The sequence below is a fragment of the Sinocyclocheilus rhinocerous genome, unplaced genomic scaffold, assembly GCF_001515625.1.
Source record: "Sinocyclocheilus rhinocerous isolate Xijiao unplaced genomic scaffold, SAMN03320098_v1.1 scaffold314, whole genome shotgun sequence".
NCBI lineage: Eukaryota > Metazoa > Chordata > Actinopteri > Cypriniformes > Cyprinidae > Sinocyclocheilus > Sinocyclocheilus rhinocerous.
Window position 1 is genome coordinate 1311987 of NW_015630021.1, and position 14857 is coordinate 1326843.

Sequence of the window (14857 nt, forward strand, 5' to 3'; positions counted from 1 at the left end):
AAATATACTTACTATTCCTTTGCTTGTCTCTGCACTCAGATTTCAGTTTGTCTTCTATAGCAGCTGATCTGAAAAACAACAAATGTTAATATTTCACACACACACACACACACACACACAAAGCAAATGATGATTGATGATTTGTTTTCTTTTTAAGAATGATGAATTCTTTCTGAGAACAATGTACCTGGTCGGTAATATAGTCAAAAACCTTCCCAGCCTCAGCAGTTTCAGATGTACGGTATGCACTCATATAACCAACCCTTCTTACAATTTAATCTTTGTTCTTATCTATAATGAGAAATATATATTAGAAAATAAAGGCGATAAGTGCCTACACCTTCCCCAAACCTAAACCTACCCATACAGTAATGCAAATACAGTAATTATGTGTTGTTCAGCGTGAGAAAATTGATGCAATATTGATGTGCGCATGCGCAGTAAGCCCTGGTAGGACAATCTGACTAGGATGAAATGTCAGGACACCGGCCTTAAAACCAGGGTAGAAAATAGCATATTACTTATTGAATTTGAATGTAAAAAACATGCAAACGTCATAAGTGGACCTCAGACAACAGTATAAAATAATAAATAAGCCAGTTCATGACCCCTTTAAATAGGCATAAAACTGCACAAGGCCTTTGCACATACTTTGATGGCCCTTCTCATATCCTTGGAGATACAGAAAAATATGTGTATAAAAATAAAGTGCTCAGGATTAAAGCTTTCATTCGCCAATCTGGATTTGCTTTTTTGATGATGCTCACTATGTGTGATGCATTGTAGGGTGAAAAACTAATTGCAAACACAAGGAGAGTCCCCACAACCAGTCCAACCACCCGGAGTTTACGTTGTTGCTTGATGAGAGGAAACTTTAACAAAATACGAATTAAACTGATGTAACAGAAGCAGCAGATAAGGAGGGGTAGAAGGAAAAACACCACTACTATACTCAGACGCACTGGATGCAGTTCTCTGAGCTGTTTCGCTGTAAAGTTACTGTAAAATCTCTGAGGTTCCACCATCAGATGGCGCTTATTAGTGGTGTTGTCTGCTTCATCAGAATCTAAATATGCTACCTTGTAAGGAAAGGTTACACTTTATTTCGATAGTCCACTTTAGACATTCTACTAACTATAAGTAACTTTGTAACTACATGTCAACTACATGTCAACTAATTCTCATTAATTTGCAACTACATGTCTACTAACTCTCAGAGTACGGGGATCCACTGCACACCAGCACCCACTCGACGAACTTGGCGAAAGATTCCCGAGGACCCACACCGGGCAGGTGAGCCGTTGGGTGTAGGCCTCGAGGCTTTTCAGCTTCTATTCCAGGCATAGCGGCTGGGTTGCAGGCAAGTCCATCTTACTGGTACTCACTTTGGAGGGTCCGTCTTTTTGTCACGTTTTGGTTGTCACAAAAAGCGCACGACGAAGGAAAATGTTCAGAATCAGGGTTTTAAAGTGAAAGTGAAGTGACGAGTGGCCAAGTATGGTGATCCATACTCGGAATTTGTGCTCTGCATTTAACATCCATCCAAGTGCACACACACAGCAGTAAATATTGAAGTTACTACAACAAGCACCCAGATGCCAACACATAAGTATTGTATAAATAATCCTCTTTGGACTTTTATACTTAACTGGAAATGTTACACACACATAGCGCTCAGCGCTGATTGCTGGACAGGCCGCTGGAATAAAAAGGAAAAAAGAACATGAAAATATCGACGTGGCACAAGATATAGGGCATGTTCCAAACCATGTTATCTGCAGCCTCTTTCATCTTGACAGGCAGGTAGGTGAGGAAGATGAGGTCAGAAACAGTGAGGTTCAACATGAATATGTCAATGGGGAAAGGTTTACGGTGAATCTTGCGAATACATGAGAAGAATGCCAGCACAGCATTAGGGAAACCAATCAGGAATGTGATGATATATATGGCGAGAAACACTGTCGAATCTTCTGGCATTGTTGTCGGCCTGTGGTAAAGTTCTTCTGTAGAAAACAACTCTGCAAGTTCTTAAAACAGCCCCTGTAATATAAAAACACACACACTTTTGAGATGTATTCTCTTAGGTTTTTTAATATTATGAAAAAATGAGTAAAATAAAAGTTCTTAACGATACTAAAAACATAAGTGTTTTGGAACTTACCAAAAAGGTATTTCTCTCTATTTTTAGTCTTGATAAAATCAATGGACTCTTTTGAAATGCGCTCCCGTAACACACTCTAGACACCTGGATGGCATAGATACAGTAAACAGTGTATGATTTGCATTCCGTTATATGTTATGAATGTTTAGAATTGAGCCACTGTTTTCCCCCCAGTTTCTTTGCATGAATGAAATGAGGTAATTCAAAATGATAATTTTGATCTTCATGCAACCAGATTTAGATATTTTTAATTAGTAATTAAATATAAAATACTGATGCATATATAATAAATAATTAATGGAGAAAGTTAATGTGAAAGCAAAATGTGAGAAAATCATGCAAATCCGCAGGGTAACATTGTTGCACTGCTATCATCTTGTTTTAAATAAAAATACATATATGTTACATCAGAACCTTGAAATAATGTTATTTCAAGAAAGCTTTTATATTTTAGTACATACTTTGGAGATGTTTTGTAAAAGTGACTGTTACCACTTTTGTGTTTTTATAGTTTTTCACTACAATAAATAAGTAAAATAGATGTATTCCAGTCCAACATATTTTCAAAACCATCTAAAAAGATTTTAAGACTTTTACATACTCACCAAAACTCTTCAGGTTATGGCATAGGCTTCCCTCTCACTTTTAACTGTAACTTTTAACATGCATGTTTATCAGTCCTCTGATCTTTCCTGGGTAGTGCCTTATTGCAAACTATCACATGGGTATTTGTCCACACTTACTCAATGTGAAAACAAAGGACTATCTGTCACAGTTTGGTTGTCACAAAAAGTGCACGATGAAGGAAAATGTTCAGAATCAGGTTTTTAAATGTAGAATACACAGGAGAACTAACACAACCAAACATAAATGCAAACCAAGATTGACAGAGACTAGAATATAAACACTGGAACTAACAAGATAATTAATGAACACAGGTGGAAACAAATTAACTAATCAACACAGAACCAATGAAAAACCAATGAAAACAGAACAGACAAGACATGTTACAGTTTGCCTCCTCCCAGAAGGCGCAACCTCGCATCGCAAAAAGAAAGACTAACTGAGGAGGGAGAGCAGGGGCTCTGGAAGAGGGCGTGGAGCAAGGGAAAAACAAACACAGTTCATACCAAATAATAGCCCATGGTGGAGTGGAAGGAGCCAAGGGGAAGCCAGGAACAGGAGGAGCCAGATGGAAATCTGCCAGGAGTCAAGGGTGGGAGGAGCCATGGTGGAGACGACTGGATGGTAGAAGACACCCTGGAGATGACTGACAGAGATGCAGTCACAGATGGAGACCCAGGTGGAGGCGATGAGCCGAAGAGCCCACGTGACACTGATGGTACTGGGGACTGAGGTGGAGCCGCGGCAATGAGAGTCCGAGGTGGAGTCGGAATACCAGAGGACAGAGGTGGAGCCAGTGGGATCGGGGATGAAGGCAGAGCTGGGGGGAAGGCAAAGGTGGAGCCAGATGTTGCCAAAGGTGCAGGCACGTTGATGGCTGACCAAGGTGGAGCTAGAGAGATGAGGGAGAAGCCATATGGTCGATGTTTTCTAGTGAAGCCGAGGGAGGGAGGAGCCAAGGCAGATCCGAAGTGTCGACAGGCCGAGGAGGAGCGATGGGCACAGAGGCTAGAGGTGGAACCAGGGGATCCTCTGTGCTGGGAGGAGCTGATGGCCTGAAGACACTGGGCAGGTCCTCAATGCCAATGGGAGCTGCAGAGTAGCTGAAACAGGGGGCGCTGGAGATACAGAAGATGCTAGAAAAACAGGAGGCGCTGGAGATACAGAAAACTCTAGAGAAACAGGGGGTGCTGGAGATTCAGGAAAACTGGGAATAACCTCACCAAACCAGTCTATAAGATCCTCCTCAAAAATGTCCTTAAGTTCCTCAAAATATCCACCAGAAGCCATATCAAACTCACACACAGTGACGGGAGTGTGGGCGGGGTTTTCCTCCCAGCCCTCGAGCTCCACAAGCAGTCACTCTGCGATCCACGGTGTTGCCGGCTCACGCACCTGGACAGACTCTCGTTGTGGAATGGGCTCTGTGGTGATGACTCCTTCCAACCTCTTCCTTGGTTTAGGCTTGTCCATCGTGGCAGGCCAGTCTCCATGGTCTGTGGTGGGCTCTAGCAGAAGCCCCCTCGGTTCACTCGCTGGTGGATTTAACTTGTTTTAATTTTATTTAAAAAATGACCCTCTAACACTAGCATTTTCTATTCTTTTGACTTTTATTTTTATTTTAAAAAAGACCCTCTAACACTAGCATTCCCTATTTTTTTTTATATTCCATCTACTTGTTTTTTTTATTATTATATGGAAAAAAAAACCTTTCTACATGTACTGCGTTAGGCTAACTGAGACTTGTGAAAGTGAAGTGACGAGTGGCCAAGTATGGTGATCCATACTCGGAATTTGTGCTCTGCATTTAACATCCATCCAAGTGCACACACACAGCAGTGAACACACACACACCGTGAACACACACCCGGAGCAGTGGGCAGCCATATTGCTGTGGCGCCTGGGGAGCAGTTGGGGGTTCAGTGCCTTGCTCAAGGGTTTCACCTCAGTCGTGGTATTGAGGGTGGAAGAGAGCGCTGGTTATTCACCCACAACTTTCGGGTTGCAAGTCCGACTCTCTAACCATTAGGCCATGACTGTGTAGAATACACAGGAGAACTAGTAAAACACAACCAAACATAAATGCAAACCAAGAAGGACAGAGACTGGAAGGAACTAAGGGTATATAAACACTGGGACTAACAAGATAATTAATGAACACAGGTGGAAACAAATGAACCGATCAACACAGTGAAACTAGGTCAAAGAGAGCAGAACTAAAACCAATGAAAACACAGAACAGATTAGACATGTTATGGTGTGTTCACGCCATGCCATAATTTTTGTAAGAAAAATAACCATATTTAAATCTTAATAATCAATTTAATCTAGCTTGCGCTCACTGTTGTACACGGAACGGAAGATCAAAGTCAATTTTTTATATAATTCCGATTGGATTAATCTGAAAGAAGGAAGTCATATACGCCTAGGATGGCTTGAGGGTGAGTAAATAATGGGTTAATTTTCATTTTTGGGTGAACTATCCCTTTAAGGATATCAACAATTTCTGGACATCATTGTGGTCCTGCAATGACTTTTGTGTGCACATGTAGTATTTAACGGTGTACACATAAAAAAATGAATATTTATAATATTACATGCTGCATCAATTCATTATTTTCATACACAAAAACCGCACCAGGAAAATGAAATAGTCCCAGAGAATGTAAGAGCAATTTAAATTAGATTTACAATACAGCACCCATATTAAACATTTTACACATTTCACATTATACATTTTATAGTACAAATAACAATAATTACAGAATAACTGTTTCACAGAATAGTTACAAATTAAGCACATGGGTCAACAATACTACACTGTTGTCCAGATTTGGATGAAATAAAAGAATATACATGGAGTCTCCATACAACCGCTTCAAATTTACTATAGATCTTCCCTCATGTTCAAAAGATCCACTAGATGTTGCTAGTTTACAATTTTTAGTCATTATAATAACTTACTATTGTTAATATTTTTAGTTAAAACCATTAAAAATGTAATCATATAATACAGAGGCAAACATAAGTGAAAAGGGAATGCTGTGCATAAACAGCTAATGTCTTGCCAATTATTATAAGAACATGCACTCTCTTCCAATATCTTTAATAACCACCAAAACATTATCTCACAGCTCATATATCCTTCCCCTAAATATGACTGGGTGACTCACACTCACAAGTTAAAAAATTCCATGTTCAAAGTCAACATCTCATTTATTTCCATGAGTGTCTTGCCATACCCTAATCAGGTCACTTTTATGGACGAGTCTGCTTTGTTTGCTTTTGCTTTGTCATCTTTAGATTCACTATGGCTTACTATTGACGCAACCTGTGTCGTAGTTTGTGGGCTCCTGGAAGCCCTGTTGCAGTGATTCTGATGCCATGACTTACATGATGCGTTCCTTCGTTTATGGCACAATCTGTCCACCAAATCCCTCGGTGTCCACGGCGAAAGCATTAACATGACCACGGGCTCAAGAAATACATTGCAGGAACAGGAAAGCATGGCTTCACTTCTTCACTCCACATTAGTGTGCAAGACAAAGCCCACCACATGGGAAACATTGTAGGGTCCATAACAGACCACAAATACTACTAAAGTGGAAAGTGCAATGGCTAACACCCTTCTTTTCCCATCAGAGGGCAAAGCAGAGTGTCTGACAAGCACTAAGCAGCGCAGTGTGCAGAATGCTGATAAAACAAGCGGCACCAGGAAGAGCAGCAGCGCCATCTCCAGCCGTAACGGCACCAGCACTTCCAACTGTTCTTGGGTGAAGTTTTCATAGCATGCGGAGACATTCTCCTCTGATAAAGACACAAAATGGCCCCCTCCTTCGACAATAAAAGCAATACCCAAGTGTACAAGCACTAAAAGCCACAAGATGGCGCTCACCAGGCAAGAGGTACGCGCCCGACGGTAGAGTTTGTAAGTTATGGGATAGGCGATACTCAGATAACGTCCCACGACGACTGCTGTGAGGATCAAACTGCTACCATAGACGAAAGAGAACAGAAAGAAGCTGTAAACTGGACAAACCGCAGCTGGAAGTGCCCAACCTTGGAGCACCGTCTCGGCCACTTTGACTGGCATCCACAACACTAGAGCCAGGTTTGCCACGCACAGGTTAAGAGCGTAGACTACGTTGGGGGTTGCACCGTGTTTTCGAGCTTTACGGATGTACACGAAAAGAACGAGGAGGTTGCCGGGAAGTCCAAGCAAGAAGGTCAAGATGTAGACCAACAATGAGACGAAGCTGGACGCAGTCAACTCCATGTCAGATCAGTTTGTCGATTTGTAGCTCACCTAGATCAGTTAACTAATGCCTCCTTTTTATAGGCTCTCCATTGGCTGCCAGTATTCTCTCTTTATTCCATTTGGAAGAAATAAAGTGCTGAACACTCTCCAATCTGCATGAGGAAAAAACAAGAAGACAATAAGGAAGTTCATATTTGCACAAAAGTTCATATTTATTTGGAAGGCAAAAATTAGGGAGGGGGGAAAAAGGGGCGTTAGATGGGCGGTTAGTGCATCTAAGAGCTTGAATTGGTCTGATATGAGGCAAGGGGATGGGTACTTAATACAGCAAGATGGCATTTATATGGTCTCACATTGCCTTATTTGCCTTTGGTGCACACACTAGATCAGGCCCCTTTAGTGAAATGATTCAGAATAATTGGGCTTTGCAGGAAGCTGAGCCCATCCAGCCGTGACTCTGTCACTTGAAATGAACTGGACGGTTAAACCATTAAAGCTGTAAACTCACTAGGGGTCTGGGGATGTCATTCAGGAATGGCTATTGCATACAATGAATTAACTTGACGCTTTTATAGCAGCTTGCAAAAAGCCTTGGGATCATTTTATTAAGCATGATCATACTGGCTATATATATATATATATATATATATGTGTGTGTGTGTCACTCATTCTTTTATCATGTTCATCCCTGAGAGTCAAAGTCCAATCTAAATATAGGCTTTCATATGACATTAGCTTCCCTTCCCACACATGAAATAGAAATCTTTTGACAGCTGGATTAACATTGTTGTTGTAAAGGTCTGTGAATACAAAAAGGCCATTTAACAATATGACACAATGATCCACATGCAGATTACCATGAGTCAAGAAAATAATCATTATACAACTATTAAAACCTGTTAGTATGTTTTCATATTTAAGATGTTTGCTCCTCTCTAACTCATAAACTCAAATAAATGTTTGAAATGCAATAATTAAAAAACGATTACCACATCGAAAACACTTTTTCTATCTTGAGGCTGGTAAACAAATTTGTAAAATACTGGAATCAAGAAAATACAGCTTATTATGCAATTAATAAATCAGTGTATTTATTTAATTTATTTAGTTCTCTCTGACTAATTTCCACCCTCTCTCTTACCAATTATTTGCCCATTTTTGCAGCTCAACTGGTAGATCGTAGTGCTGGCAACTCCAATGCTGGTACTGATAAAATGTATCCCTTAAACACTGTAAGGCGTGTTGGATAAAACTGTCTGCAAAACATGTCTATCTACTGTACTTCCTCTTTATTACCTCACCATGACTGGCCAGACCAAGTAGCTAAATGTCACACTTACGTCATTGACTTATAAATGAGTACAGTCCTGTGTCAATATGTTCATTTGTCTGATGTCAAAAACTGTTGGAAGTTCGGAACAAGCCATTGGACCAGAGTTGCCAAGTCTACAGTTTTCCTGTGGGATTGGGCTACTTTTAAAATGTTGCCACGGGTTGACTTTTCTCCCCCATGGGTTAAAAGTTTGACATATTGCATAAAATGTATTTGACTGAAGTGCTTGTATTGATAATATTTTGCCCATTTTATACTCTTCCAATGATAAAACTATGCTGGATGATGAGTTTTGTGAGTAAGGGGCAATGGTTGGGCGCTTTATGAAAACAGATTGTGTTTATGATTACTACTATATAGTGATATTCAAGTTGAAATTGTGCATTGAACACAAAACAGTGACTGTAAAATATGTATTTTAGGTATGGGAGTGGCATATTTTGAGCTTTGATATTTGGGATAGGGTCTTTTTGGGCCAGTTTATTTGACCATTGAGCTAGTTTTGTTTTGCAGACATGGCAACTCTGAATTGGACTGAGGAGGAAGTTTTGAGTTATAATTTCAACTTATTTCAAAAGATCAAGTAAAATTTGATTTCTCATGATATACTTGTATATATGAGTCCTTTAAATCTATTTAAACTAAAGGTGCGGTCACATTAGTGAACAAAAAATAATAATAAAACATCCATTGTCAATAGTGTAGAGATGTATAAAGAACCACACACATATTAGTCACTTTCAAACCAAGCACTTCCAACTTGAACACGAGTGAAATCTGCATGGGGAACTTTTATGCCCTCACGCAAAACTCCCGATCACACAGATTCCTGTAGGAATGACTGGATTTCACCCATGAAATTTCACTGAGCAATAATAAATGTGACATCACCTTAAGTATGAGGTAAGAATTGGGGTGTCAACTCAAGCGAGGTCCAGCTTGTGTCTGCCACTAGAGTTGATGAGAGGCACCACAGCTGAAGACAGACCCACAGTCTGGACCCCTAGAGTCAGGCGCTGGCGGGTCTGGCTGCTGTGCTGCTCCAGCGACAGGGCATCCTGTTTACGAGACAGATCCTCTATCATTTGAGCTTCACACTGTTTCAGAGACTGTGTGACTGTGTTTCAATATTTTGTGTGATTGTGTGATTAAATCATACCTGTAAACTCACATTTCAGCCAGGAAAGTTTTGATGGCATTTTCCTTTCATATTACCTCCGTATAATGCCCGTAATAACGTAGTGTTTACTTTATGTAATGGCTATATAATTCTGCTGTTCCACAAGCGCCACCTTGTGGCAAAGAGTGAATTTGCATATTCGCTTATATTCACATTTTACGCAGAACAGTGTTGTGAATGTTAACTGGCATATTATCAAGACAAAAAACGAAATTTGACAAATTATTGTTAGGAAGCTTAAAAAAAGAAAAAAAAGAGAGGTTTTCTGGGGTCATGCCGCAGCCCAGGGGCCTTTGGTTATCTTAAGGCGCCCCTGGCCAGAATGGTGGCTTCCAGTTGCTTGGCTTCATCCACCAAACCAAACTGAACCAGGGAGTAATGGGTTATGAGATAACCAATCAAAACACAGCAGATTAAGATGGATGGTGTTTGTTTTTTTACAGAGTGACATTAACTAGAACAAAGGTTATGCATCTCTTTATTGCTGATGACATAAGGTACAATCACATTTGTTGTTTGGTGAAATCCAGTCATTTCAATCCACCTTATTTTTTAACGTAAGGGGCGAGTGCATCCATTTGTAACTTGAATGTGTGAGGATTCCGGTGTCATTAGCTTCAAAACCAATCCGTTATGCTGCTTGATATTGCAAACTGATATTTGTTATCGTGTTATGTTTAAAATCATATTATATTTTAATTTATTATCGTTTGAGATACGTTTTCTCTTGTTTGGTGGGTGTGTCAAAAATGTCAGCCCAATCAGCAGCAACATGTATATAAACCACGTGGTATTAAAGAGACAGCTCGCACAATGGGTCCAAGTAAAGTCGTTTACAAATGCCTTCTCAACTGCCATAGATGCAACTCTTGTGTCATCAGAACAGGGTGTTCAACGCACCATCGTTTCCGTTTAAAAAAACGTTTTGCAACGTTTTGTCGGGGCTGAACGCAGCCCAGTTGTGGCACCTGTGCTCTTGTGATGCTGTTGTTCTCTCTTATCTGCACAGAGGCCTGCATCTCCTCTTTAGCTCGGGTAATATTGTATCGGCAGAACTGCTCCCACTGCTGAGGTGTTGTGGTACTGTAAACAAAAACGAAAATAACACATTTATTATTTTATTTTATTTTATTTTATTTTATTTTATTTTACAAGAAAACTATTTTTTGGAGTCAACAAACAAAATATATGTAATATTTATTATTTTATAATATATTATTTAAATTAATGTTTTAAATAGTTTTGTTTGCGTCAAACTACAAAATAAATAAAATCTGAAAATTTAAAGATATTTATAAAAAATGTCTTGATCTTGTTTAACTGATTTTTTGAGTGTTTATGTAGAAAAACAAAAAACGCTACAGACATTTAAAAAAATAAATAAATAGAGGTTTAAAATAAAAAGAAATACCTATTTGGGGTCCCTTCACAGAACTTGGCCTATAATATAGTCTGGGGATGTTAAATTAATATTATATTAAGATAGCACATTTACTCATTTACTCACCCGGGGGGCACTCTCGTGGGGTTGGGCTTCAGGGAGATTTCAGGTGACAGTGTAGTGAGAGACAAGCACGACATGTCCACATCACGGGCCTCTATTTTATCCTGAAGGTCAAGATCCGTGCTTCCTGTAAGCGACTAAGAAGATATGCTGAGATTAGCAACCACCTAATCTTCATCATATAAACAGACAAAAGTCAAGTGAGATATGATGTAGAATTTATCTAAGCGTCATTGTCATCCAAAATAAACAAAGTATCTCAATGTACTTACCACAGCTGTTCAAAGGCCTGATCGATGCACTGCTGAAGGACACGTTGTGCTCCATCAATCACCTCTTCCTTCTTCAGTTCAGCTTCTACAGGGTCACTGACTAGCTCCTTGCCACGACGACCTTCCCTGAGGTTCAAGCACTCAGCAGTGACTTCAAGAGGCAGAACAGTGGCAGCAAGGGCTCGTTCTGTCTCCTCCTTGGACTGATCAATGTTTTATGGGTTCATGAATACACTTGAGAAGTTTTGTGTCTTTCCAATTTTTTTTTACAATACATTTTTTCACTGTAAAAATCGTTTTTTTAGAGTTGTAATTAAAACAAAGATTATTTGGAAGCTTGTTTCCACCATGGAAGAAAAAAGGTAATTGTGACTTTATATCTCATATTTCTGACTTTTTTCCTCACAATTCTCAGAATCCTGAGAAGAAAATTCTGAATTGTGAGATATAAAGTCGCAATTATGAAGAAACAAGTTGCGATTTTTGTGATTGGTCCAGAGCCGTAGAGAGATTGGCTCTGGATTGGTCTACCGCGTACAGCGCGTGTCGGAAACGAAACGCCCATTGCCATGACGGAATGACAGCCCTGGAGACTTGTCAATACATAGAAAAGATGGTATCGATTGTACCTTACCAATTCGAGTCGGAGTCTGATGATGAAACAGTTGAACTGGCTGATGGACAAGAGACTGATTTGCAAGCAGACTGTAGCAGGACGTTTCTCAGTGGTAAGTGTCAAGTGTTAACAAGTTTGTGGTAATTATAAGATGTGATAAAACAAATTTACTCTCACAGGATACAGCGTCTTCTCGACATGATGTTAACCACACAGAAATTTTACTGTTTGTGGGCGGGCAAGTTGGCGACGTAACTTAGAACGTGGGCAGACATTATGCAAATGTGTTACTTCCTGACGTAGAGCCATAACAGAATAAGATTCGAATTCCTGATGACTCGTTTAGGCGATTGTGAGCCGACTCTTTTTTTTCTGATAGACAATAACTTTATTTCAATCATGACAACTCTCGGAACATTTTAGCATGGCTAAGGCTATTTAGATATGACAATGTTAATGTATTTGGTCTTGGTGGAACAGATCTGCTACGCTGCTGCTGCTGAATTGCTGCTGCTGTTGGTTATTGCGGTAGTTGTAGATTATTGCTGCTGCTGCAAGCAAGTACAGATACTTGCTACTGCCAATGCATATGGCGATACGGTGCCATGAGTATTTAAGACATACTGCTGCTGCACAAATAGCATATAAAATAACCCATAGCAGATCTATACAGGTGGAGCTGGGGAAGGTGGAGGGTTTCAGAGAACTCTGAAAGCGCGCTGCAGGAATCTCAAGTGAATGCTAGCCAGCCATATAAATGCAAGGCAGTAAGCTCATTGGCTGCATATGCAGCATGAACCAATCAGCTTGTGCCAAGTCGTTTAAATCTCTGAATATCATCAGTTATGTTAACACCCCGTCAGAAAGCGCCATCTAGAGTTTCATGACTGAACTATATATTTATCGTTCACTGTCGGCTTCACAACTTTGCAGATAGTTTATTTTCACATACAGCTACATGACACACTGCATGAAAGGTAATATTCGAAAAGTCATAATAGGGGCACTTTAAATCCACTGTATTGTAGTTTTGTAGTTATTGTAGCCCCCTACAGTTAAATGCATGGAATTCATTGTCCTAAATATATTACTGTCCTAAATACAGTGGACAGCTGTACACGTGCATTTGTTCCTGCCGTAAAACTATCTGCCCTGTTAGCGGAATTTTGTACCTGTTCACTGAACTTTCATACACCCAGAACAGACATCCATTCGCCTTATTAGAAGTGTACCGGTTATTAGAAGTGAACTGGTAATTCAAGGTAAAAAAAAAAAAAAAACATACATGCAGTTACTTTAAGTTAACTTAAAGAGATGGAAAAAAGGAGTGTGAATATGGTTTTTATAGACTCATTAATCACCAGAGTGAGAGCGTCCGTTTCTGCATCCACTTGCTGTGCACAAGCTTTCAGATTCTCCTTCCAGCGTGTGACGTCATTGATTCTGTCAGTCAGTCGCCAGCTGCTGTCATACTCATCCCAGTTTGTCTGATGACAATAACAGCAGCATATTTGATAATTAGTGGTACAGTCTTTTTATCCTGTCAAACAGCTCTCAAACCACCCTGATCATTACCTTACTGGTTGTCTCATTACGTAGAGCTCTTCCTTCCTGGCGGATCTCGTGTGAAATATTGCGTTTGTACTCAGCAGCCTGCTATCTGTTCATTATTGGCCGCCCAGTCAGACACACTGTAACGCAAGCCTGGCTTCGAACTCAGGGTGGCCATGTTTGCTGGTATCATAGAAACAAGATGACAATTAAAGACAAAAGTAGTAGTTCTGGTAAACACGCAGGTTAACCACCTGATTCTGAAAAGTTATGTTTGTGCTTTACCATTCTGATTGATATTCATGCGTCAAATACATTAATAAAACGATGTTTTTCCCCATTGGTTAGGCCTAATTTACGTTATTATTATTAGTAGTAGTACTATTATTATTGGGGTGAGTGACCGTTAGTAATGCGCCTTAAATTCACTCTCTAAGCTTTTTAAATAAAGATAGCCTACTACTAATAGGCTATTAATGTGAATTAACAATGAATACATCGTTTAGTAAATTATCTACTTTTACTTATTCCTGTATATTAATCATACATGCTCATTTCATGACCTCGTAGCCTAATTGAGAGACTATATTAAGTATTTGTACTTTTAGGTTATAAATCGATTGGTCACAGAGCAGGGTGCATTTAAGTCTAAAGTTAAACTTAGCTGTAAAACTTAGATGGTGGAACAATGAAAGGAAAAGTAGTTTCTGCACCTGGTTCCTACATTTAAGAATACTATCTTTATGTTAAATAAAGTTCATATACATGTCATTTGTAAATCACCGAAAACATTCATTTTACTTACCGAGACTGATGAAACTTTCAGATGTACTGTCAGTCGGCTGTTGTGAGTCCGGCAGTAAACACAGTAATTAAGCGGGTCTTTTGGTAACGGGGCGACGCAACTGCAGTTTATTCAATAATTTATACAGCATAGCAACACTCAACAATTACTCACTCTCTGAGACGTTTCATCATCTCACCGTGACGTGTGAGACCACTCTTCTCAGGTATTTCACGTGCCTGGTTCTTTGCTGAATATAAAACCTAGAACACCCTAGAAACCTCAGAGCAACCCTTAAAACCCCTTAACTGTCACCGTCCCACCTGTGGGACGCTTGGTGCTCTTTTTTTTGTTGTCCTTTTTCTCTATCAAATCTTTTAGTAATCATCATAAATTATATATAATTTAAAAGCTTAGAAGCCCAAAATTCATCCTGTGAAAACCATTTTGAAATCGGACATTGCGTTACCATGGAAATTGTACTTTAAAATCTTTTGGCGGTCTCCTCTCCCTTAGTGGGCAGTGTCAAGTGTCATATTACAAAATGCATTACGGTCTTTTAGAATCAAACCTT

General features: G+C 39.6%; 3 protein-coding genes across 4 annotated transcripts in view; all 3 read right to left on the minus strand.

Moving 5' to 3' along the window:
• Window positions 1-3011, minus strand: part of LOC107739624 (free fatty acid receptor 3-like) — an 8806-nt gene extending 5795 nt beyond the window's left edge. Inside the window, exons 1-2 of one of the 2 annotated variants that reach the window (XM_016551791.1) lie at window positions 2767-3011; window positions 2162-2245 (exon numbers count right to left, since the gene is read on the minus strand). The gene's annotated coding sequence lies outside the window, so the exon portion shown is untranslated. The remainder of the gene's footprint in view (window positions 1-2161; window positions 2246-2766) is intronic. The other variant, XM_016551789.1, reaches the window with a different exon arrangement.
• Window positions 3012-6305: 3294 nt separating this feature from the next.
• On the minus strand, window positions 6306-7061 carry LOC107739587 (free fatty acid receptor 2). Its single transcript, XM_016551751.1, has one exon. The coding sequence runs from the start codon at window positions 7059-7061 to the stop codon at window positions 6306-6308; it is 756 nt and encodes a 251-aa protein (XP_016407237.1).
• Window positions 7062-9299: 2238 nt separating this feature from the next.
• Window positions 9300-13677, minus strand: LOC107739589 (tektin-2). Its single transcript, XM_074560178.1, is given in 8 exon segments — window positions 9300-9473; window positions 10525-10639; window positions 11064-11178; window positions 11181-11197; window positions 11333-11535; window positions 13310-13435; window positions 13524-13602; window positions 13604-13677. Coding segments are annotated over 8 exon segments (903 nt in total).
• Between the last annotated feature and the right edge of the window lie 1180 nt (window positions 13678-14857).

Excerpts from the sequence above, each read along its gene's own strand:
- LOC107739587 (XM_016551751.1), bottom strand. The coding sequence starts at position 7,061 with ATGGAGTTGACTGCGTCCAGCTTCGTCTCATTGTTGGTCTACATCTTG.